Source organism: Rhinatrema bivittatum, chromosome 8 (assembly GCF_901001135.1).
Source record: "Rhinatrema bivittatum chromosome 8, aRhiBiv1.1, whole genome shotgun sequence".
In the NCBI taxonomy this organism is placed as follows: Eukaryota; Metazoa; Chordata; class Amphibia; order Gymnophiona; family Rhinatrematidae; genus Rhinatrema; species Rhinatrema bivittatum.
In genome coordinates this window covers 264,693,291-264,718,494 of record NC_042622.1, presented here as the reverse complement: position 1 = coordinate 264,718,494, position 25,204 = coordinate 264,693,291, and the positions used below count along the sequence as shown (strand labels likewise).

At 52.8% G+C, this 25,204-nt stretch overlaps 1 protein-coding gene across 1 annotated transcript in view; it reads right to left on the bottom strand.

Moving 5' to 3' along the window:
- Positions 1-23,540, bottom strand: part of POLR2G (RNA polymerase II subunit G) — a 40,865-nt gene extending 17,325 nt beyond the window's left edge. Inside the window, exons 1-6 of the mRNA XM_029614888.1 lie at positions 23,415-23,540; positions 22,857-22,966; positions 9,953-10,112; positions 9,765-9,815; positions 9,071-9,136; positions 5,237-5,308 (exon numbers count right to left, since the gene is read on the bottom strand). Coding sequence (XP_029470748.1) covers positions 5,237-5,308; positions 9,071-9,136; positions 9,765-9,815; positions 9,953-10,112; positions 22,857-22,966; positions 23,415-23,426 — 471 coding nt within the window. The 5' untranslated portion in view covers positions 23,427-23,540. The remainder of the gene's footprint in view (positions 1-5,236; positions 5,309-9,070; positions 9,137-9,764; positions 9,816-9,952; positions 10,113-22,856; positions 22,967-23,414) is intronic.
- Positions 23,541-25,204: the final 1,664 nt, after the last annotated feature.

The following is a 25,204-nucleotide window of genomic DNA, read 5'->3' as shown; positions in this document are numbered from 1 at the left end:
AAAAAGCAAACAGACTGCCCAGAAAGTGGGCAATACAGAATGGCCTGCTGAATGCAGCAAGGATTGGCCTATGGGAGGCACTGCAGAGAAGCCAGAGAGACACGCTGCAGAGGAACTAGAGGCCAGGCGAAGGCGTTGTATTGGAGCTGGATGCGGTGAGAACACAGAAAGACACTATAAGGAGCCCAGAGGGAGGCCCTTTAGAGTGCCCAGACACCAGCACTGCAGAAGGACCAGAGAGAGGCGGTGCAGATAACGAAGGCTCAGAGAAGTTAGAAAACGCTGTAAGGAAGATTTCTGGTGCAATAGAAGGTCAACAGGATCTGAAGGAGAAGCAATAGCACATTCAGGACGCTCTAGGCCTCTCTCAGCCAGGACCTGCTCAAGTTGCTAAGGCCCCCAGTTATGTAAGAGAGATGGAGCCCTATACTGGGGTAAGGAGTGCCAGAGGAATGAGAGTCTGAAGAATGTGACTGAGTTACAAGAGTGTACAAGGAAGACCGTGTTGCCATCCAATAGATTTCCTGCGGTGATACCAGCTGAAACTCCACCCAGGAGGCTGCCTGCGCCCTAGCAGAATGCGCCTAAAACCCCTCTGGAACTGTTCAACCCTTACAGAGATAGGTCGAGAAAATTGTTTCCTTCAATCTGCGAGCAATCGTGGCTTTGGAAGCCTTATTTCCCTTCTTTACTCCACAAACAGATGATCTGACCACCGAAAACTTCTAGTGGATGTAAGATAAAGTAACCGCGACCAGCAGACATCCAATAAGTGTAGCTCCTTCAGATGTGTCATATCTGACGCTAAGTTAGGGAAGGCCGGTAGGTCCACTGTCTGATTCAGATGAAAAGAGATGACCTTCGGTAAAAAAGGAAGGAACCGTCCGCAATGAAACCCTATCATTCGTAATCCGCAAAAAAGGAGACCTACATGACAAAGCTGGAAGTTCCGAAAACTACCTGGGCCAATCAAATCGCTACCAAAGAAGATGGTCTTTAAGGTGAAATCTCTGAAAGACACCTGTATGATCGGCTCAAAGGGAGGACCACACAGAACCCGAAGCACCCTGATAACGGTCAGGGGGATGGGGATCCTGATACCATTGGATGATACCAATGGGGACCTGGGGGTCTCCCCCCTCTAGAAGCGAGAGAGATTCCTCCTGATTTGGAACTGCAAGAGAAACAAAATCTGAGGAAAACCCCTCTGAAGCACTGGATTTCTCATCCATCACGTCCTCATCTGGCCTCCCTGTTCCTTCCCGGTCTTTCACCGAGGAAAGACCCCAATGGAGAAAGTGGGGGAGGAGAGTCTGGGCTCCTTTGGAACTTCATGCTTCTTGCCACGTGGAGACAAGTTGGCCGCCATTTCCTCAGCCCTTTCAGGGTTCACTGAAACAGGACCTGCCAACCAGGTGACCCACTTGCTGTTTGTAGCCTCCGCAGAGGTTCCCCTCTCCTCCTGAGCTGCAACTGGAGCACAGCGAGGCTGCATTGAGGCGCGATCGTCTCTCTCCACAGGCCCAGCACATTTTCCCGTGCTGAGCGGCAGGCACCATGGCGCAATCGCTCGTGTCGTGATCATCCCGATGTCACGAGTACAGCTAAGAGCCGTGAGTCCCAGCAATTCCCCTGCCGGCACAACAACACTCCCTGGTTGCTGCTCTGGAACCCCAGCATTGTCTCAGGGGCAAAAGGAAAATTGGTCCTTACCTGCTAATTTTCGTTCTTATAATACCACAGATCAGTCCAGACTGCTGGGTTACGCCTCCCTTCCAGCAGATGGAGACAGAGAACAAAATCTTTCAGGCCACCTGTAGTCTCTCAGTATTGACCTGTACCCAAGTCAATGTATAGAACAAAACAAACTAAGAAATTTTCCCCTCAGGATTGAAGCCCCTCCTAACTGGAGCCCCCACTTCCAAGAAAGGAACTGATAACCGCTTAGCCTCAGTGTCTCAACCTATTTACAGTCTGAAAAACCTTCTGACATTAGACTCCAAATATTGAAACTTCAGATTTTCAGCAGCAAGGAGACGGGTCTCTGGACTGACCTGTGGTATTACAGGAACGAAAATTAGCAGGTAAGAACCAATATTTTTTCCCCTATTGATACCCAGATCAGTCCAGACAAGTGGGATGTACCCACGCACCCCTATACTGGATGGGAACCCGAAAGACTTGCATGCAACACACACTCGCCAAACGCCGCATCTTCCTGTGCCCGAACTTCCAATCAGTATTGCCTGATGAAAGTATGGAGTGAAGACCATGTTGTGGCTTTGCATATCTCCTGGGGCCACGCCAACTGACACTCCACCCAGGAGGCTGCTTGCGCCCTAGCAGAATGCATGCACAGACCTACTGGAGTCTCTCAACCCCTAAAAATATAAGCCGAACAAATGGTTTCCTTCAGCCAAGGCAAAAGCATGGCTTTAGATGCTTTGCCTCCTTTCTTGCTCCACCAAACAACACAAAGAGATGAGCCGATTGGCAAAAATTGTTAGTGACCTTAAGATATCGTAACAGAATCTGACACACATCCAACAGATGAAACTCCTTCGCCTGAGGAGACTCCCATGACCATTCCGGAAAGGCTGGAAGTTCTACAGTCTGATTTACATGAAATGAGGAAACCACCTTTGGTAAAAAGGAGAGGACCGTATACGGTGTTACCCAGTCATTCGAAATATGCAAAAAAGGGTCACTGAAGGAGAGAGTATGAAGCTCAGAAATCCGTCTGGCCGAACAAATGGCCACCAGAAACACCGCCTTCAAGATCGGGTCCTTTACCAATGCTCCTTGTAAGGACGCAAACGGAGGCCCACAGAGCACTCGCAGAACCAAGTTAAGATTCCAGTCCGGACATACCTTACGCACCGGAGGACACAAATGCTTAACTCCCTCCAGAAATCGAACGACATCAGGGTGAGAGGCCAAGGAACTCCCCCACAACTTGCCCCTAAGGCAACCACCCAGTCTGGAGTCTCTAGATTCACTCCCTTTTCCAAGTTGTGGCGCGAGAGCCACCATGACAGACAGGACCTGGATTCCGCCTGTAGTGGCAATGGCAGATGATACTCTTCCGACAATGGATTCCACTTAGACAAGAGCGCCTTCTGCAAGGGCCACATGTGAGCAAGGGCCACACAACTTGCATCTGCAACTTCGTTACTCTGTCTGTGGTCAGGAACACCTGCCTCTCTGAGTATCGAATTCTAAAGACTGGGTTGGAAGCAAATGAATCTTTGCCAAGTTTATCACCCATCCCTATGATCACAACTTGTCCATAACTCGCCGAATTGACTGACTGCACTCCTCCTCCGTCTTTGCCCAGATGAGCCAGTCGTCCAGATACGGGTGCACCAGAAACCCCTCTCACCTCAGAGCTGCCACCACCACCACCATTACCATCACCTTCAAGCCTTGCAGATTACCATGTGCTGCTTCAGTGCCATTGACCACAAGGAGAAAAGCAGCGGTGCTACGGTAAACAAGTCTGCTCGGGCGCACAATCACAGGCTGCACACGTGGTCTGCATGGGCCCGACAAATGCGCGACAAAATACCGCATTAGGCAAGAAACAGAAAGTACTTCCCTGAAAGGTGGACGACGGCGTGAAGGAGGAAACCTCGGAGAAAACGAGGGAGTCAGTCCTCTGGCTATCAGGGCCTCCGAAAACAGCGGGCTGAAGTCAGATAGGGATTACCAACCCCCTGCTCGCCCAGTTCTACCTGAAGGATGGTTCACAAAAGTACCTAACACCTCAGGGAGCACAGCTCTCTTTCAAAATCTGTCTTTTATTTTTTTAAACAAACAGATTGCAGGTTTGTACCTCTATCATCTGCTGGAGTCAGAGATATACAGGTACCATTTTTGCTTTGAACTGGTGAAAAAATTCCTGTGAAATGGTGCTTGTAATTTTCTAATATTTCAATCAAGTATTCTTATTGAAGTTTAGTAATCCAAGGCAGCTCTCCTAATAAACAACTCCGTATTTCTTTGACCAATTTCTGCAATATTTGCGATTTATCTTCAAGCTGTCCAAAGTCTATCTTAGATAATCTCACTAGTAGATGTCTCCTTGCAGAGTGGAGCCCGCCCGACACGGCCAGTGTTTCGGCGCTGTGCGCCGGCTTCAGGAGCCAGAGAGTTGTGTAGCATAGCTTGCTTCTCCATGCCGCCTTGTTTGTCAGACTAAACTTTGGTCAGAATGCTTGACTGAAATATAAGAAAATTACGAGCACCATGTCACAGGAATTATTTCACCAATTCAAAGCAAACACGGTACCTGCCTTTCCTGGAACCTCAACTGTTAACATTGGTGAGATTCCTTGCAGTGATAGGGGACACCAGAGTTCATGCAGCACCGCATATAACTCCTGAGGTATATATGGTCTATAATCTTAGGGCGGAACAGAGGCATATAGAAGAAGGGTTGTAAATCAGATTGTGGGGGATTGACAACACTTTGAAGGGGATACGTTATTTTATTGGGAGCCAGAGTACTGTTTGAAGAATGGGGGGGCGATACGATCTCTGCGAGCTGTGTTAGAAGTGAGAAGGGCAGCAGTATTTTGGACTAACTGTAGCGGGCGGAGTGCGAAATCGGGAAGACCTAAAAAAAAAAAAAAAGGGAATTACAGTAGCCGAGTCTGGTTAAAAATCAGTGTTGGAAGAACCGTGTGAAAGTAGCAGTACCTGAAAGATTGTTCTTCTCTGCCTCCATCGGTTGCTAGGGATGCAAAGCCCACTTGCCTGGACTGATCTGGGGTATGAACGGGACACTGTGTTGGACGTACACTACAGGTACTGTTTGCTCTACATGGAAATGAAACTGCATAAGCAAAGCCTGGAGAAAACGTGGTTCCTGCGTCCAACCACAAGATATCACTCAGTCCTCCTCACATTCCCACTGTATTTGGGCTTTAGCCATTGGTTTTTTTCTCGTTTGCTGGTCCAGTTCTTTAACGTTTTTTTCTTTTGCAAATTCTGTTGCCTCTTTCCCCACATGCACTAGGACAGTCCCACGCGTTCCTTCTGTGCTTCGGACTGCCCGCCAAAGTGGAACGCCTTCGGTTGCGAGAGACTGGGGACGCAGGAGCGGCGAGTTCCCCCGGAGCCAGTTTTTCTGTAACATTCCCTACTGGGCCTCTTCACTTGTTAGCAGAGAGCACATATAATTTGAGAGAGAGACGTGAAATTAGTTTGTGAAAAAAAAAATGTAGGTACTCACAATGTCATTCTTATCGACCCTGGTTCCTACGATCTTCAGACGAATCTCATCATCCTGCTGTATCACAATATCCTGAATGCAGCGAGAAATGGAACAAAGGTACATACTGTTGCTGTATATCTCACTAACCTTCCTCAAAGCTGCATAACTACCTTCCTCCCTCCTCAGATCCTCTCTCTCTTTCTCTCACTCCGCTGCGTCCCCAGCCCGCCCCCTCCCCCGGACCTCACTCTCTCCCCCGCGTCCCCAGTCCGCCCCCTCCCCCGGACCTCACACTCTCCGCCGCGTCCCCAGCCCGCCCCCTCCCCCGGACCTCACACTCTCCCCCGCGTCCCCGGCCCCCTCCTCCTCAGGACCTCACTCTCTCCCCCGCGTCCCCAGTCCGCCCCCTCCCCCGGACCTCACACTCTCCCCCGCGTCCCCGGCCCCCTCCTCCCCAGGACCTCACTCTCTCCCCCGCGTCCCCGGCCCGCCCCCCCCCCCAGGACCTCCCTCTCTCCCCCGCGTCCCCGGCCCGCCCCCCCCCCCAGGACCTCACTCTCTCCCCCGCGTCCCCGGCCCGCCCCCCCCCCCCAGGACCTCACTCTCTCCCCCGCGTCCCGGCCCGCCCCCCCCCCAGGACCTCACTCTCTCCCCCGCGTCCCCGGCCCGCCCCCTCCTCAGGACCTCACTCTCTCCCCCGCGTCCCCGGCCCCCCCCCTCCTCAGGACCTCACTCTCTCCCCCGCGTCCCCGGCCCGCCCCCTCCTCAGGACCTCACTCTCTCCCCCGCGTCCCCGGCCCGCCCCCTCCCCAGGACCTCACTCTCTCCCCCGCGTCCCCGGCCCGCCCCCCTCCTCAGGACCTCACTCTCTCCCCCGCTGTCCCCGGCCCGCCCCCTCCTCAGGACCTCACTCTCTCCCCCGCGTCCCCGGCCCCCTCCTCCTCAGGACCTCACTCTCTCCCCGCGTCCCCGGCCCGCCCCCCTCCTCAAGACCTCACTCTCTCCCCCGCGTCCCCCGCCCCCTCCTCCTCAGGACCTCACTCTCTCCCCCGCGTCCCGGCCCCCCCCTCCTCAGGACCTCACTCTCTCCCCCGTGTCCCCGGCCCCCTCCTCCTCAAGACCTCCCTCTCTCCCCCGTGTCCCCGGCCCCCTCCTCCTCAGGACCTCACTCTCTCCCCCGTGTCCCCCGGCCCCCTCCTCCTCAGGACCTCACTCTCTCCCCCGTGTCCCCGGCCCCCTCCTCCTCAGGACCTCACTCTCTCCCCCGCGTCCCCGGCCCGCCCCCTCCTCAAGACCTCACTCTCTCCCCCGCGTCCCCGGCCCCCCCCTCCTCAGGACCTCACTCTCTCCCCCGCGTCCCCGGCCCCCTCCTCCTCAGGACCTCACTCTCTCCCCCGTGTCCCCGGCCCCCTCCTCCTCAAGACCTCACTCTCTCCCCCGTGTCCCCGGCCCCCTCCTCCTCAGGACCTCACTCTCTCCCCCGTGTCCCCGGCCCCCTCCTCCTCAGGACCTTCACTCTCCCCCCGTGTCCCCGGCCCCCTCCTCCTCAGGACCTCACTCCCTCCCCCGTGTCCCCGGCCCCCTCCTCCTCAGGACCTCACTCTCTCCCCCGTGTCCCCGGCCCCCTCCCTCCTCAAGGACCTCACTCTCTCCCCCGCGTCCCCGGCCCGCCCCCTCCTCAGGGACCTCACTCTCTCCCCCGCGTCCCCGGCCCGCCCCCTCCTCAAGACCTCACTCTCTCCCCCGCGTCCCCGGCCCCGCCCCCTCCTCAGGACCTCACTCTCTCCCCCGCGTCCCCGGCCCGCCCCCCTCCTCAGGACCTCACTCTCTCCCCCGCGTCCCCGGCCCGCCCCTCCTCAGGACCTCACTCTCTCCCCCGCGTCCCCGGCCCGCCCCCCCCCCAGGACCTCACTCTCTCCCCCCGCGTCCCCGGCCCGCCCCCTCCTCAGGACCTCACTCTCTACCCCGCGTCCCCGGCCCGCCCCCTCCTCAGGACCTCACTCTCTCCCCCGCGTCCCCGGCCCGCCCCCTCCTCAGGACCTCACTCTCTCCCCCGCGTTCCCCCGGCCCGCCCCCTCCTCAGGACCTCACTCTCTCCCCCGCGTCCCCGGCCCGCCCCCTCCTCAGGACCTCACTCTCTCCTCCGCGTCCCCGGTCCGCCCCCTCCTCAGGACCTCACTCTCTCCCCCGCGTCCCCGGCCCGCCCCCCTCCTCAGGACCTCACTCTCTCCCCCGCGTCCCCGGCCCCCCCCCCCCCCCCAGGACCTCACTCTCTCCCCCGCGTCCCCGGTCCCCCCCCCCCAGGACCTCACTCTCTCCCCCGCGTCCCCGGCCCGCCCCCTCCTCAGGACCTCACTCTCTCCCCCGCGTCCCCGGCCCGCCCCCTCCTCAGGACCCTCACTCTCTCCCCCGCGTCCCCGGCCCGCCCCCCTCCTCAGGACCTCACTCTCTCCCCCGCGTCCCCGGCCCGCCCCCTCCCCAGGACCTCACTCTCTCCCCGCGTCCCCGGCCCGCCCCCTCCTCAGGACCTCACTCTCTCCCCCGCGTCCCCGGCCCGCCCCCTCCTCAGGACCTCACTCTCTCCCCCGCGTCCCCGGCCCGCCCCCTCCTCAGGACCTCACTCTCTCCCCCGCGTCCCCGGCCCTCCCCCTCCTCAGGACCTCACTCTCTCCCCCGCGTCCCCGGCCCGCCCCCTCCTCAGGACCTCACTCTCTCCCCCGCGTCCCCGGCCCGCCCCCTCCTCAGGACCTCACTCTCTCCCCCGCGTCCCCGGCCCGCCCCCTCCCCAGGACCTCACTCTCACCCCGCGTCCCCGGCCCGCCCCCCTCCTCAGGACCTCACTCTCTCCCCCCGCGTCCCGGCCCCGCCCCCTCCTCAGGACCTCACCTCTCTCCCCCGCGTCCCCGGCCCGCCCCCCTCCTCAGGAACCTCACTCTCTCCCCCGCGTCCCCGGCCCGCCCCCTCCTCAGGACCTCACTCTCTCCCCCGCGTCCCCGGCCCGCCCCCCTCCTCAGGACCTCACTCTCTCCTCCGCGTCCCCGGTCCGCCCCCCTCCTCAGGACCTCACTCTCTCCCCCGCGGTCCCCGGCCCCGCCCCCCTCCTCAGGACCTCACTCTCTCCCCCGCGTCCCCGGCCCGCCCCCCCCCCCCAGGACCTCACTCCCTCCCCCGCGTCCCCGGTCCGCCCCCCCCAGGACCTCACTCTCTCCCCCGCGTCCCCGGCCCGCCCCCCTCCTCAGGACCTCACTCTCTCCCCCGCGTCCCCGGCCCGCCCCCTCCTCAGGACCTCACTCTCTCCCCGCGTCCCCGGCCCGCCCCCTCCTCAGGACCTCACTCTCTCCCCCGCGTCCCCGGCCCGCCCCCCCCCCCAGGACCTCACTCTCTCCCCCGCGTCCCCGGCCCGCCCCCTCCTCAGGACCTCACTCTCTCCCCCGCGTCCCCGGCCCGCCCCCTCCTCAGGACCTCACTCTCTCCCCCGCGTCCCCGGCCCGCCCCCTCCTCAGGACCTCACTCTCTCCCCGCGTCCCCGGCCCGCCCCCCTCCCCAGGACCTCACTCTCTCCCCCGCGTCCCCGGCCCCCCCCCTCCCCAGGACCTCACTCTCTCCCCCGCGTCCCCGGCCCGCCCCCTCCCCAGGACCTCACTCTCTCCCCTGCATCCCCAGCCTGCCCCCTCCTCTGGGCTTCCCTCCCTCTCCGGGTCTCCCTCTCCACACTCTCTTGCTGACTTTATGCTGCCAAGCCCCTCTGCCTCACATTCACATTTCTCCCTCTGCTGTTTGTACCTCTGCCATTTTTTTATTTTTTTTTTTACCAATACTTCTGTAAAGTCTACCAGTGGAAACAGAACTTACCTCATCCACTGTTTTATAGCAGGGAGGATTCGAGTTTGGATCAAACTCCATCTCAGAGGGAATGGACTGAAAATGGAAGAGGGATCAAAGATCAGGCCTCTCTCTAAAGCTGACTAAGCATTTTCTCACAAATGGTCTACGAGTTTACCTGTTGCAAGTCACGACTCTGCTCCCCCCCCCACCCCCCCCCCCCCCCCCCCCCCCCCCCCCCCCCCACCACTCTTCACTTTGTCTCACTAATCTTATACCAGGGAGTCTCAAAATCAGTTCTCGAGGGCTGCATCCCAGTTGGGTTTTTCAGAATTTCCACAATAAATACGCATAAGCTCTACCTGCCTGCAACAGAGAGAGTGCATGCAAATAGATGCATATTCATGGTGGTATAATCCTGAAAATCCCACCGGGTTGCAACCCCTGAGGACTCCCGTCATGCAGACACAGCAAAAAAAAAAACTTGCCGTGCCTTTGCCCAGCTCTGATTGGAGCGAGATAAAGCACTATACAAAAGCCTGATCCTCTCCCTTCCCACCCAAATCATAAAATAAAGAAGCTTACACAACACGAGTCCAATCCCCCCCCCCCCCCCCAAAAAAAAACCTTCACCTAGATCTAAGGGAAAGTTTACAGGGTGTGAGACTAATCAGGATTTGCGGAAAATCCTCAAACCACCTGGATCCCAGGAGGAGGAACTTACATGGCGAGAAATGAAGCAGGACATGGGTCCAATTTCAGTGAAGAGTCCAACCTGCAAGAAGAGAGTTTGCGTCACTTCATACTAACTGCTCTTGAATGCGGAGCCTTTAGATGCCTGGAGTTAGCGTAAGGCGTTCCCATCTTTCTTTTTCCTGGGGGGGCCAATAAGGCTCTGAGGCAACACTTTACCTTGTTCACTTGTGTCACCACGGCATCCACCACTTCACCTTTGAAAGGGCGGAAGACGATAGCCTTGTATTTCACTGGGTACAAGACAAAGCCCCGGCCAGGTTGGATAACCCCAGCTCCAATGTTATCGATGGTGGTCACTGCAATCACAAAGCCATACCTGGAAGACAAAAAAAAATCATGGGCAAAAGGCCGTCAGAAGTCATTGCCTCTCTGTGGAGTGACTTAACGATGCACATACGGGGCTTCTCCAGAGGAACACGGCCTGAACTGAAACGTTTGCTCAGGACTCCCTGGCAAGGGACATGACAGGCCTTGGATGCTATAAACATTTAATAAATCATGCATGTGATCTGCCATTAAAAATAAACAAACCAGTTCCACACAAGTTGATTATCATATCACTGAAATGGTATGCTATTTCATTACAATACAAACCATTACTTGTTAAGTAAATACACACTCTCTTTGCTAATAATGAAAGGAAAATTGGTTCTTACCTGCCAATTTTCCGTTTCTGGAATACTACAGATAAGTGGGGTTTGCATTGATACCAGCAGATGGAGGCAGAGAATAAAATCTTTTCAGGCACTGCTACATAATGGAGTGCTACCTACAGACCCTCAGTATTGACCTGTACCCAAGCCACAATAGAGTGTAGCCCTCCAACTCAAATCAACTCTCCCCTCCAGGGCAAACGGAGAACAATAGTTTGGAGCCCCCTGAACTGGAGCTCTCACATCTAACAAAGGGACTGAAATCCTTTAGTTGTAAATGCTCAGCCTCTATATACACTAAGTTCTGCATTATAAACATAACAAATCAATGACGGTCTTTCAAAATCACAGTGATTGTCTTCTGGACTGATCTGTGGTATTCCAGGAATGAAAATTAGCAGGTAAGAACCAAATTTTCCTTTTCTGTTCATATCCCAGATCAGTCCAGACACATGGGATGTACCCAAGCTCTCCTACACTGGGCGGAAACCCAAAAGACCCGCTCAAAACACACCCTCGCCAAACGCCGCCTCATCTGGCACCCAAACATCCAATCAGTAATTTCTGGTAAAAAAAAAGTGTGAAGCGAAGACCAAGTCGCCGCTCTACAGATTTCCTGCAGCAACACCAGCTGACACTCCACTCAAGAGGTGGCTTGACGTCTAGTAGAGTGCACACGCAACCCCTCTGGAACTGACCAACCCTTACAGAGATATGAAGAAAAAATAGTTTCTTTCAACCATCGAGCAACCAAGGCTTTAGAAGCCTTGCTTCCTTTCTTTGCACCACTGAATAAGACAAACAGATGATCCAAACAACGAAAACCTTTAGTGACTTTAAGGTACCACAACAGAGTCCAACGAACATTCAATAAGTGAAGTTCCCTTGCATGTGGTTCCTCAGACGCCAGATGCAAAAACGCAGGACGCTCCACTGTCTGGTTGTTCAGCAAGAACAAAATAATCGTATGCAACCCAACCCTGTTGTTCGTAATCCACAGAAAAGGGTCTCTACAGGACAAAGCTTGAAGCTCCGAAATCTGCCTGGGTGAATAAATCGCCACCAGGAAGGCAGACTTCAGGGTAAGGTCCTTCAAAGTCACTTGTCTCAAAGGCTCAGGCGGAGGTCCACACAGAACCTGCAGAACCAAGTTAAGACGCTACGACAGACAAAGCCTATGAACCGGCGGCCGCAAATGCTTTGCCCCTTTAGAAAACGCAAGATGTCCGGATGAGAGGCCAACAGCCTCTCCTGTAGTTTACCTCCGAGACATCCTAAGGCAGCCCCTGTACTTGAAGCAAATTGTAGGCCAGACCCTTTGCCAAGCCCTGCTGCAAAAAGGCCAAAATGTGAAGAACGTCCACTAGCAAAGGCTCCAGACCTTCCTCCAAGCACCAGGACTCAAACACGCTCCACAACCAGACCTAGGCAAGAGAAATGGAAGGCCTCCTAGCCTGAAGCAATATAGTAATAACCATCTCCGAGTACCCTTTCAATCGTAAACTCCTACTCTCAAAAGCCAAGCCGCGAGACAAAAGCGATCCGCTTGATCCAAGAAGATGGGCTCTTGCCGAAATAACCCCTGCAGATTAGACAATGTGACTGTCTATTGTGAGATGAACTAGATCCACAAACCACAGATGACTCAGCCATTCCAGAGCCTCCAGAACCACCCCTTCCAGGGTGTCGCTTTCTGCGTCATGATACGTGGCCTATGAGAGGCCATGGAGGAAACACGTAAAGCAGGTTCTCCGTTGCCAAGGAAGCACCAGAACTTTGATCCCCACAGACCTGACCTTCCATCTGCGACTGAAGGACCAATCTGCCTTGGTAATACTTCGCAATGCCATCAGATCCAGCTGGGGCTTCCCCACCTGTTTCGAATAAGGTCCAAGGATCTGTGGACAACTCCTATTCCCCGGGTCCAACTGCTGCCTGCTGAGATAATCCACCTACAGATTGTCCACTCTGGCGACATGCAATGCTGCTATCCCACTCAGATACTGCTCCGCCCAAACAGGCCTCCTGAGTCACAAGGCGTCTTTTCATCCTGCCCTGAAGATTGATATATACTACTGTCGTTGCATTGTCTGAGAAAACTCTCACCATCCTGTCTTGGTCCGGCAGAAGGAAGGAAAGCAATGCCCTGCGAACAGCCCTTGTTTCTAAACATCTGATAGATCAGGATGCTTCCACCACCAACCAAAGACCTTGAGCTGTCCACCCCTGGCAAACAGCTCCCCAACATTTGAAGATGGCGTCCGTGGTCTACAGATCCACTACCCTCTCAAACTGGGTCGAGACAGCCACCACAAGAAATTGGATCTTGAACCCCCCTGGAGTGGCAAACGAAGGTAAAACTCCTGACAGCGGATTTTCAACAGGACAAAAGCACTCTCTGGAGCAGACACATGTGAACAAATGTCCACAGAATCAAATCTAGTGTAGACACCATAGAACCCAGGACTTGCAAATAATCCCATTCCCAGGGCACCGCTAGCCGCAGAAGACGAGTCTCCTGTGCCTGCAACTTTGCCACCCTCTCCAAGGTAAGGAACACCTTGCCAAGACATGTATCGAACCACACTCCCAGCTACTCCAACAACTGGGACAGTACAAGATGGCTTTTCGCTAGGTTTATTGCCCAGAGACTGCAACATCTTCATGACCCGCCGAATTGACCGCCAACACTCCCATTCCGACTTCGCCCGAATGAGCCAGTCATCCAAGTAAGGATGAACCAGAATCCCTTTCCTTCTCAGCGCTGCAGCCACCACCACCATCACCTTCATGAATGTCTGTGGTGCTGTTGCTAATATGAAAAGAAGAGCTTGAAACTGAAAATGCAGCCCTAGCACCATGAACTGGAACCTCTGATGTTCTGAGCATATGGGGATGTGCAAAAAGGCCTCTGTTAAAACCAATGATGCCAGAAACTCTTCTTTGCGGACTGCTGTTATCACTGTCCACAACTTCTCTATCCGAAAATGCAGAACCCACAGTGCCGCGTTGACTTTCTGGAGATTCAGAATGGACTGATAGGTGCCCTCCTTTTTGGGAACCACGAAGTAGATCGAGTGCCTCCCTTGACTGTGTTCCTTCGAGGCACTGGCACAATCATGCCTAGCCATCACAGCTGATGCAATATAATCCTGCACCACTTCTCGTTTGCTGCAGGATGAACAATGGGATACCATGTAGGCTTCTTTACCAGTCGAGAAAATTCTGAAGTGTAGCCATCTCTTATCACCTCCAGGATCCATTGATTCGATGTGATCTTGGTCCACTCCTCTGACAGTCTCCATGGAAGAGTGGACCAACATACCTTCATTGTGAAGCTTTCCCTCCTTCGGCTCCTTGACCATAGGTATCCCGGGGGTTTCTTCAGGCACCTCGAAAAGACTGCTGCCTTCCCAAGCCCTGTTTCTGCAACAAAGCTGAAAAATTCTTGCTGGAGAGAAATCTGATCGTATTCTGGAATTGAAAGCGGGACAGGAAAACTTTCTTCTTCTCTTTTTATCCTCTGGCAACTTATTCCCCGTAGACTCCCCTCAAATGCTTCATCAGTTGTTCCAGGTGCTTCCCGAGCAACAGTTTTCCCTTAAAGACTGCACAGCTGCAATTTGGATCACACATCTGCCAACCAATTATATAATCACAGGAGTCTTCCTGCTGCCACCGCTGAAACCATGTTCCTGGCAGATGTCCAGACCAAATCACAGAGCACATCTGCCACAAAGGCCCCCCCAGCTTCCAACCGGGCTGCCTGCTTGGCATCAGCCAAAGAGCAAGATTCCTTCTCTTGCAGGCCCGGCACGACCGGGTGTGTATGCCATGCATTTGCAAGGGGCGGCACACCCGAGGGGAGGTGGCAGGCTGGTGGTAGCAGTAGAGGTCGTGGAGCTGTCGGTGGATCCTAACCCACCGGTGACTGAAGGAGAGAGCATGCAGGCCACCGGCACGCAACCCGCCGGCTGCTGAAAATGGGAGGCCCATCTTCCGTTTGTTTGCGTGATAGCTTCCGCCCTCCACTCCACAAGTAGGAAGGTCAGTAGGCCATGGTGGAGCTCATCCCACCATGGCCCAAAAAACACCAGGAGGCCCACGGGACCGTGGTGGAGCTCATTCCTCCATGGCCCAAAGACAACAGGAAGCCATAATAACATAAGAAAATGCCATACTGGGTCAGACCAAGGGTCCATCAAGCCCAGCATCCTGTTTCCAACAGAGGCCAATCCAGGCCATAAGAACCTGGCAAGTACCCAAAAACTAAGTCTATTCCATGTAACCATTGCTAATGGCAGTGGCTATTCTCTAAGTGAACTTAATAGCAGGTAATGGACTTCTCCAAGAACTTATCCAATCCTTTTTTAAACACAGCTACACTAACTGCACTAACCACATCCTCTGGCAACAAATTCCAGAGTTTAATTGTGCGTTGAGTAAAAAAGAACTTTCTCCGATTAGTTTTAAATGTGCCCCATGCTAACTTCATGGAGTGCCCCCTAGTCTTTCTACTATCCGAAAGAGTAAATAACCGATTCACATCTACCCGTTCTAGACCTCTCATGATTTTAAACACCTCTATCATATCCCCCCTCAGTCGTCTCTTCTCCAAGCTGAAAAGTCCTAACCTCTTTAGTCTTTCCTCTTAGGGGAGTTGTTCCATTCCCCTTATCATTTTGGTAGCCCTTCTCTGTACCTTCTCTATCACAATTATATCTTTTTTGAGATGCGGCAACCAGAATTGTACACAGTATTCAAGGTGCGGTCTCACCATGGAACGATACAGAGGCATTATGACATTTTCCGTTTTATTCACCATTCTTTTTCTAATAATTCCCAACATTCTGTTTGCTTTTTTGACTGCCGCAGCACACTGCACCGACGATTTCAGTGTGTTATCCACTATGACACCTAGATCTCTTTCTTGGGTTGTAGCACCTAATATGGAACCCAACATTGTGTAATTATAGCATGGGTTATTTTTCCCTATATGCATCACCTTGCACTTATCCACATTAAATTTCATCTGCCATTTGGATGCCCAATTTTCCAGTCTCACAAGGTCTTCCTGCAATTTATCACAATCTGCTTGTGATTTAACTACTCTGAACAATTTTGTGTCATCTGCAAATTTGATTATCTCACTCGTCGTATTTCTTTCCAGATCATTTATAAATATATTGAACAGTAAGGGTCCCAATACAGATCCCTGAGGCACTCCACTGTCCACTCCCTTCCACTGAGAAAATTGCCCATTTAATCCTACTCTCTGTTTCCTGTCTTTTAGCCAGTTTGCAATCCACGAAAGGACATCGCCACCTATCCCATGACTTTTTACTTTTCCTAGAAGCCTCTCATGAGGAACTTTGTCAAACGCCTTCTGAAAATCCAAGTATACTACATCTACCGGTTCACCTTTATCCACATGTTTATTAACTCCTTCAAAAAAGTGAAGCAGATTTGTGAGGCAAGACTTGCCCTGGGTAAAGCCATGCTGACTTTGTTCCATTAAACCATGTCTTTCTATATGTTCTGTGATTTTGATGTTTAGAACACTTTCCACTATTTTTCCTGGCACTGAAGTCAGGCTAACCGGTCTGTAGTTTCCCGGATCTCCCCTGGAGCCCTTTTTAAATATTGGGGTTACATTTGCTATCCTCCAGTCTTCAGGTACAATGGATAATTTTAATGATAGGTTACAAATTTTTACTAATAGGTCTGAAATTTCATTTTTTAGTTCCTTCAGAACTCTGGGGTGTATACCATCCGGTCCAGGTGATTTACTACTCTTCAGTTTGTCAATCAGGCCTACCACATCTTCTAGGTTCACAGTGATTTGATTCAGTCCATCTGATGCGGTGTGTATGTGTGTGAGAGTGACTGACAACCTGTGTATGTGCACATGTGTGTGAGTCTTTGTGAGAGCCCATGAGAGTCCATATGTCACAGATAGGCTCGGCACAGGCACACACACAAAATGTATCTGTGAAGGAGAGGGAGCCTGTGTATGCTAATGAGAAATTACTACTTACCTGATAATATCCTTTTTCTATAATGGCTGATTCAAGCCACAATTGCCAGAAGAGAGCCACCAGTTGCCCAATTACGGGTGTACTAGGATTCCATCCTCTCTCAACTCTGCTGCAACTACCACCATTACCTTGGAGAAGGTTCAGGGAGCAGTGGCCAGACCAAAGGGCAGCACCCGCAACTGAATGTGGCGCCCCAAAACTGCGAACTGCAGAAAACATTAACAAAGATATGCTTCGGACAGATCCAGGGAAGTCAGAAATTCCTCCTACTGCATTGGCCATTATAACCTAGCATAAGGTTTTCATGTGAAAATGTTTCCCCTTTGAGATCCAGGATGGGACGAAGGAGCCCTCCTTCTTTGGCAAGACGAATTAAATGGAACACCATCCTGTATTTTCTTGAGATGAGGGACTGAGACCACAGCCCTCAGACCTTTGTCAATGTACTCTCCATTGCCCACTTCTTCTGCGGGGAAAGGCAGCGGGAATCCATGATCCCATTTACAAATAGCCTCTGGGGTGCCCCAGTCAAGATCAATCCATTGTTGAATGGCATCCACCACAGCTTAAAAGACCGGGAGAAATAACCCCTAGAGGAGCCACCTCATCCACGGGGCGTATACCTCCTCTGTCCGCGGACGCGAGGGCGGAAAGGATCGAGGCTGTTTAGGATGGTCCTCCGGTAGCTTATGAACCTTGTTTGCCCCAAGGAATCAATAAGCTTCTCAAGGTCCTCTCCAAAAAGCAATTTACCTTTGAAAGGCAACGCGCCCAGTCGTGCCTTGGAGGACGGATCGGCCGACCAATTGCGCAGCCAAAGGAGCCGTCTAGCGGAGACCGCCGAGACCATCGCCTTCGCCTGGACGCGGAGCAGGTCGTAGAGCGCATCAGCTCCATATGCTACAACGCCTTCCAGTCGTTCAGCCTGCTCCGCCCTCTGCAGACGGGAGGTCCTGGGTGCCGAGTAATTGTTGAACCCACCCGAGACCTGCCCGCTGCATGAGACTGCCGCAGATAGTCGCCCGGACCCCCAGGGCCAGGACTTCGAAGATACACTTTAGATGGGCCTCGAGCTTACGGTCCTGTCCGTCCTTCAGAGCCGTCGATCCCACCACAGGGATAGTGGTGGGCTTGGTGACCGCAGAGACCGAGGAGTCCACGGTGGGAATCCTCAGCATGTCCAAGCATTCCTCCGGGAGGGGGTAGAGCTTATCCATAGCCCGCCCCACCCGAAGTCCCGCTTCGGGTGCCTAACATTCCCGCAAGAGCAGCAACTTGTGCATAGGGTGAAAAGGAAAAGCGCTTGCCGGAGCCCTGAGTCCCGCGTCCATATCCTTGGACAAGGAGGCCTTAAGGGAATCGCAGGGGGCTCCTGCAGCCCCAGTTCCTGGAGGACAAAGGGGATATGGGGCTCCAACTCCTCCCTCTGAAACATGCGGAGAACCCTAGGATCATCCCCCTCCAGGGGTGGGAGTGCGCTCGCTAAATCTGACATGGGATCCGGATCTGGGATAACTGGGGCCACCGGGGGGGGGGGTCAGGGACAGGGGCCACCCCCGGGACCACCCGCACCCTAACAGACCCCGGAGGTTCCATGGCAGACAAACTGATAAGGGTGCGGGACGTGGAATTTTCTCCGGGGGGGGGGGGGGGGGGCCTGGGGAAGGATCCTCCTCCTGTAAGCTAGCCAAATATGATTTATGCAGGAGGAGAACAAATTCTGAAGAAAAACGAGCCTTAGATTTCCCGGGGGAAGGGGGCGGTCCGGGACCACATCCCGAGGGATCTTGGGGCTCAAATCGGGGGGAAAATCCTGAAAATCTGGCTCCCCAGGCCCAGGCAGCTCCGAATCGGGAGCTGCCAAAATCCCCAAGATGGCAGCTGTTCCCGCGGTCTTCCGACCCAGGAACGGCCTGGCCATGCGCTGGGGATTCCATCCCTGGGCTAAATTTACTTGTCCTGCCGAGGAGGGGCCTTCCTCACCCGGCAGGCTGAGCAGAGCCCCTCGCGCGATAGGCACAAGGAGGGCTCTCCACATGCAAGGCAGGCTGCTGGCCGCGGCAGCCTCAGCGCAGAGGAGCGGCGCGCTGAGAAAAAAAAGTTAAAAATAGAATGATTTGCAGCCCTGCCGGCAGGAGCCGAGGCAAGGGAGTGAAGCCTGCTCGCTCTGCTGTGTCTGGCTGCCGGTTCAATCCCCAGTCAAAGCAAAAGGATTAAAATTTAAAATATAATTATTTATTTTATTTTTTTTTACACAGACAAAGTGAGCCAAAGGCAGCCGGGGAGGGGGGGAGACGAACGACTGGACCACCAGCCTCAGTCCCCACACCAGGAAGCACACACGGACTTAGGCTATGCCCAGCACGAGGGGCGAAGCCCCCCTAAGTCCAGCAAGAGCCAGGAGATGGGACCGTCTCCTGCACGGCACTAACTAACCTTTTTTATTTATTTATTTATTTTTATTTATTTATTTAAAAACTTTTCTATACCGTCGCTAAGTTATATACCATCGCAACGGTTTACAGATAGGCACATAGACTAAGGTAAGTAAATGTAGGGTATCTTACATTCTAACAGGTGCCAATAAGTCTTGCTCTGTCTCCATCTGCTGGTGCGGAGTCACAACCCAGGTGTCTGGACTGATCCTGGTACGTACAGGGAATGTAATTTATTTATTTATTTTTAAAGAATCCCTACACAATAAGTACTTGCTTGATCCAAGAAGAAGGAAAAAAGAAGGCTGACTAGCCCAAATCAGAAGACCGCAGGGTGAGCTGATCCATCTGCTGGAGACAGACAAATACTGAAGGGCTGCAGGGTAGGCACTGGCCTGATATAGGATACCCTTTCAGTTTCTCTGTCTCCATCTGCTGGACAGGAGGCTCAACCCACGGTCTAGACTGAACTCGTGCCGTGATCCTTAGCCAGTGCTAAGTGCGTCCCACATGTGCTGCCTCATTGGTGCTCGCCGTGGCGGTCTGATCAACGCCGGGAACTCCCCAACTACCATCAGCTCTCGCATGTGCCTCTTGTGATCCCTGATCATTCACAGGGCAGCCGGAGCCCAGATCCTCTCTCCTAGCTGCTTCTACTCTTTTTTTTTTTTTTTAATATATATAACTTTACTGCCAAAAGTAACAAAAACCAAAGAAATACAAAGTATTTCTTTCTAGGCCGAGCGGCGGCAAGATCCCAAGGAAACTGGACCACCAGCTTTTCAAGACCTCACGTTGTCTAGGGACGAGTGTCCACCAAGGGTCACCAAACACCCCCCAGCCCCCCACTCATCCAGTTCAACCAGGCAGGATGGCCCCATCAGGGACCTAACAACCCCCTAGGAGGACTGATCCTGAAGGAAAAATAAATCTCCCTTTTATTTTTACTCCAGACTGCAGGTACTATCCCGCTACCATCAGCTGGAGACAGAGAAATACTGGGGGACTGCAGGTGACATACTAGGTTAAGTAGCAGTATCAGTAAAGCTTTTCTTCTCCAACTCCCATCTGTTGGCAGGGAGGCAAAATCCCAGAGTCTGTTCTGGGGTACGAACAGGAACCTCATGTCTTCCACACCTTTCTGGGTGTCTACCTTGTTGCAGGTTTTGGTATCGTAGGCAAAAAGACAAACCTTTCCCAACAATCCTTCTGCTACGTCGCTCATGAAAATGTTGAAAAGAACTGGTCCAAGAACCGATCCCCGAGGCACCCCCTCCTCAGGGTGAACTCCATTTACCACCACCACGTCACTTCCCACTTAACCAGTCACTCTAGTTCCTATGCCAAGAGCACTGAATGTATTTATAGTGCCCATGCGAAACAGTGTCAAAAGCCTTACTGAAATCCGAGAACACTACATTTAGTGCTCTCCTTCGATTCAACTCTCCGGGCACCCAAAGAAATTTAACAGATTCATCTGACAGGATCTACTTTTGATAAAACCATGTTATGGCGGATCTTGCAATCCATTGGATTCTAGACACGGTACTACCCTCTGTTTTAGTAGATATTCCTTTCATTTGCTCACCACAGAGATCAGAATAGGAACCACATCCGCCCATTACAGGTCCTCGGGAACTACTCCTGTCTCTAAAGAAGCATTGAAAAGGTCAGCCAGCAAAGCAAAGCTGCCAGGACGTCGCTAAGTTCCCTTGGATGTAACCCATCCAGCCTCATAGAAACGACAGCAGAAAAGGACCAAGTGGTCCATCCAGTCTGCCCAGTAAGCTTATGGTAGTAGCTGCTGCACTGTGTAGGTTACCCCCATGCTTATCAGTTTCCCATAGAAGTCAGGGCCCTTGTTGGTTGCTATTTGAATCCAATTCCCCGTTATGCCTCGCCATTGAAGCAGAGAGCAATATTTGAGTTGTATCAAAGTATCAGGCTTATTGGTTAAGGGTAGTAACTGCCGCATCAGCAAGTTACCCCCATGTTTGTTCCCCCAGACTGCCTCATCGCCTTTTCTACTTTTAAGTTCCTCACAAAAACACTGTCCTGAAAATCGACTGAATTTTACCTCACTTCCAATCTTATTTGTGTTCATTTTATGTGGTTCCGTTCCTGTCTGTTCCATAGTGAACACGGATCAGAAACATTCTTTAAGCTGTTTTGCTTTTCCCTTCTTCTACACATAATCCTCCCCATCACCTTCAAGTCTCATAATACCATTTTGGCACTTCCTTCTATCACTAACATATCTAAAAAGAACCTTGTCACCCCATTTTACTTGGAAGGACCATTGATAGCCACTGCTATTAATTGCATCAGTAGCATGGGATCGTCGTAGTGTTTGGGTAATTGCCAGGTTCTTGTGGCCTGGTTTGGCCTCTGTTGGAAACAGGATGCTGGGCTTGATGGACCCTTGGTCTGACCCAGGTTGGCAATTTCTTATGTTCTTATGTATAAGAGACATTCATATCTAGAGCTTGTCTTATTTTTCTTAATATTTTGTACCTGAAATTGCACAAAATGTTGTTCTTGTATATGTAGGGACCTTTGTTTTCAGTTTTTATTTTATTTTGCCTGGACATTTCTTTATGATTAAGAAAAAAAATTAGTGGAAAAATGACTTTCCCACTGTATATTATGTAACAAAGTAATTTTTTTTCACTTTGTTTTTTTTATCACCACCTTGAAATCCCCAGGAAAAATAAAATAAAAACTGAAACAATATCCCTATCTATGTATATGTGTTGATCCTTTAATGATGTAAAATACTGAAAAAGTGCCATGCTGTATCCATTGAGCCCAGTATCCTGCCGCTGACAGTAGCTAACCCAGATCATCACTATCAGGCAGATACAGTAAAAACGCGGGAGAGCGGGCGAACGCCTGCTCTCCCGGCGCGCGCACAGGCCACTCTCCTGTGCGTGCGATTCAGTATGCAAATTAGACCAGGCGGTAAAAACAGGTAAAAGGAGGCGCTAGGGACACTAGCGCGTCCCTAGCGCCTCCTTTTGGACCGGAGCGGCGGCTGTCAGTGGGTTTGACAGCCAACGCTCAATTTTGCCGGCGTCGGTTCTCAAGCCCGCTGACAGCCACGGGTTCAGAAACCGGACGCCGGCAAAATTGAGCATCTGGTTTTCGACCCGCGCGCCGACTTCAAATTTTTTTTTTACTTTTGGTAACTTTCGGGACCTCTGACTTAATATCGCCATGATATTAAGTCGGAGGGTGCCTGCAGAAACTAGTGCCTGCCTTTGGGTAGGTGCTAATTTCTGAAAGTAAAACGTGCGGCTTGGCTCCACATTTTCCTTTCTGAATTGCGTGGGAGTACCTAATAGGGCCATCAACATGCATTTGCATGTTGCGGGCGCTATTAGGTTCGGGGGGGTGGTCACGCGTTTTCAGCCCCTTACTGAATAAGGGGTAACGCTAGCGCGTCGAAAACGCGCGTCCAATTGAGGGTGTACTGTATCGGCCCGTATGGTATCAGTCCACACCAAACTTGTCGATGTGCAACTAATTCCACAACGTGTACGATTAGTGGCACATTTTGATCAACAACTCTCCCTTGGCTACCGGTACTAAGCAACCCTGCTCTCCCTCCCTTCCTCTCCCCCCATACATCAGAAGCATGATTGCAAAAGAAAAGCTCTTGAAATGGATCCATTCTCCTACATGGCTTCTGGACTGAGCAAGGTCTCTGCACAGCCTTTGAATATTAGTGTGGTACTTTGGATCACCCAAGCTACAACTGTGGTGTTGTTCAAACTCTTAACTCAGAGCGCTGAAGAATATGCATTGACTAAACGAGAAGGATGTCTTCAGGAAGGCTATTCAGCCACCGATAAGGCTACTGCTTGCATTTGGCGCCTATGTGAATGCTACATAATACAGAACAGGCAACTCCACTCCCGCCGCAGCGACTCACTTCCCCGTGCAGGTGCCCTCCACTTCGGTGAACAGCTTCTGCTTGACGGTGTTGAGAAGATTCGGCCCAAAGTATCGGGGGTGCAACAAAATCTCATGCTCCAGGGAGATCTGGGGGAAGAGAAAATGAAAACGAGATGCGCACACACACACCGGCTTCCTCCCCGCTAGCCAAGGAAAACCCCAGAACCAGATCGGCGGCTCCCAGGTTCCGTCCCGACCCCCGTTGCCTCTCCCCCCCCACTCAGCACAACCCGGGGGGGGGGGGGGAGGTGACTGACCTAGAACCAGGGGGTAAAACCTAAAAGGATGGAGAGAGAGAGCTAGGGGAGGGGGGGATTTCAGGAGGTGCAGACGGAGAAAGGGAAACAGTGTCAGGACCTGACCCGGCTGGTGGGGAGGAGAGAACAGGATTTCCGATGGAAGAAGGTTTGGGAAAAGGAGCAGATTTTAAGGGGGCAGATCCTGAGAAGGAGGGCGGCGATCGCAGGGCACAGCTAAGCAAAGAAGACGGGCAAGTTTCTCGCAGCCTACTCGGACAGATCGGAAGACCACTCACGTGATAAAACATGGCGACCGCCGTCCGGAACCGGAAGGAGCCGAGAAAAGTCTAAGGGGTGGGGGGGGGCCGGCGTCAAGTGACGTCAAACTCCGCGCTCCCACGGGCAGCTCCTTTGTTGTGAAGGGCTTTACGTCACTTCCGTCTGAAGCACAAGATGGCTGCTGGCATCTAAGCGGGGCACATGCTGCCATAACAACAAAACTAACGGAACCTAAACGTTGCCAGTAGCCAAACTGTTGTCTGCAGTACGATGAGATCGCTTCCGGAATCTCTTTCTTGGTGCCGGTGCGGGTGTAGGTGCAGAGCCGCATCACTGTAACGCCCAGGAGCTCTTATCCAGCGGCGAGGAGCGGAAAGGCGGTTATAGGGTTCTAACAGCTGCCCCCAGCCCGGAAAATGAGAATGAGAGGGATAGGCCAAATGTAAGAGAAACAACGAGTCCCGGTGATGGGAATGAGCGGGAGGGGCTAGATTCAGAAACAACACCGAGCACCAGTGACGAGAAACCAAGTGGCAGACCTGACACAAGAGTATCGCCGATCCCTACTGATCAGAATCGGAGCAACTGCGTAGATACAAAGGCATCATTCAACTCAACCCCAGTGACGAGAAAAAAAGGGTTAGACCAACTACGGAGGCATCAACAAGCCCCACAGATGAGAATCAGAGCAACAGAATAGATACAGAGTCATCAGTGAGTCATAGTAATGAGAATCAGAGGGATAGACCCAATACAGAGGCATCACCAAGCTTCAGTAACAAGAATCAGACGGACAGACAACATACAGAAGCATCACTGAGCCCCACTGCTGAGCATCAAAGAGAGGCACCATATGCAGGAGTGTCACTGAGCCCCAGTGACGAACATCTGAGCGACGCATCGCACAAAGGAACGTCACTGAGCCCCAGTGACAAGAGTCTGAAAGACGCACCATATAGGGGAGCTTCACCAAGCCCCAGTGACGAAATAAAGAGGGACAGTCTAGCTACAGAGGCATCAGCGAGCCCCACTGATGAGAATCTGAGGGGAGCGTCACTGAGCCCCAGTGGCAAGAGTCTGAAAGACGCACCATATAGAGGAGCTTCGCCAAGCCCCAGTGACGAAATAAAGAGGGACAGTCTAGCTACAGAGGCATCAGCGAGCCCCACTGATGAGAATCTGAGGGGAGCGTCACTGAGCCCCAGTGGCAAGAGTCTGAAAGACGCACCATATAGAGGAGCTTCACCAAGCCCCAGTGACGAAATAAAGAGGGACAGTCTAGCTACAGAGGCATCAGCGAGCCCCACTGATGAGAATCTGAGAGGAGCATCACTGAGCCCCAGTGACAAGAGTCTGAGAGACGCACCATATAGAGGAGCTTCACCAAGCCCCAGTGACGAAATAAAGAGGGACAGTCTAGCTACAGAGGCATCAGCGAGCCCCACTGATGAGAATCTGAGAGGAGCGTCCCTGAGCCCCAGTGAAAAGAGTCTGAAAGACGCACCATATAGAGGAGCTTCACCAAGCCCCAGTGACGAAATAAAGAGGGACAGTCTAGCTACAGAGGCATCGACGAGCCCCACTGATGAGAATCTGAGAGGAGTGTCACTGAGCCCCAGTGACAAGAGTCTGAAAGACGCACCATATAGAGAAGCCTCACCAAGCCCCAGTGACGAAATAAAGAGGGACAGTCTAGCTACAGAGGCATCAGCGAGCCCCACTAATGAGAATCTGAGAGGAGAGTCACTGAGCCCCAGTGACAAGAGTCTGAGAGACGCACCATATAAAGGAGCCTCACCGAGCCCCA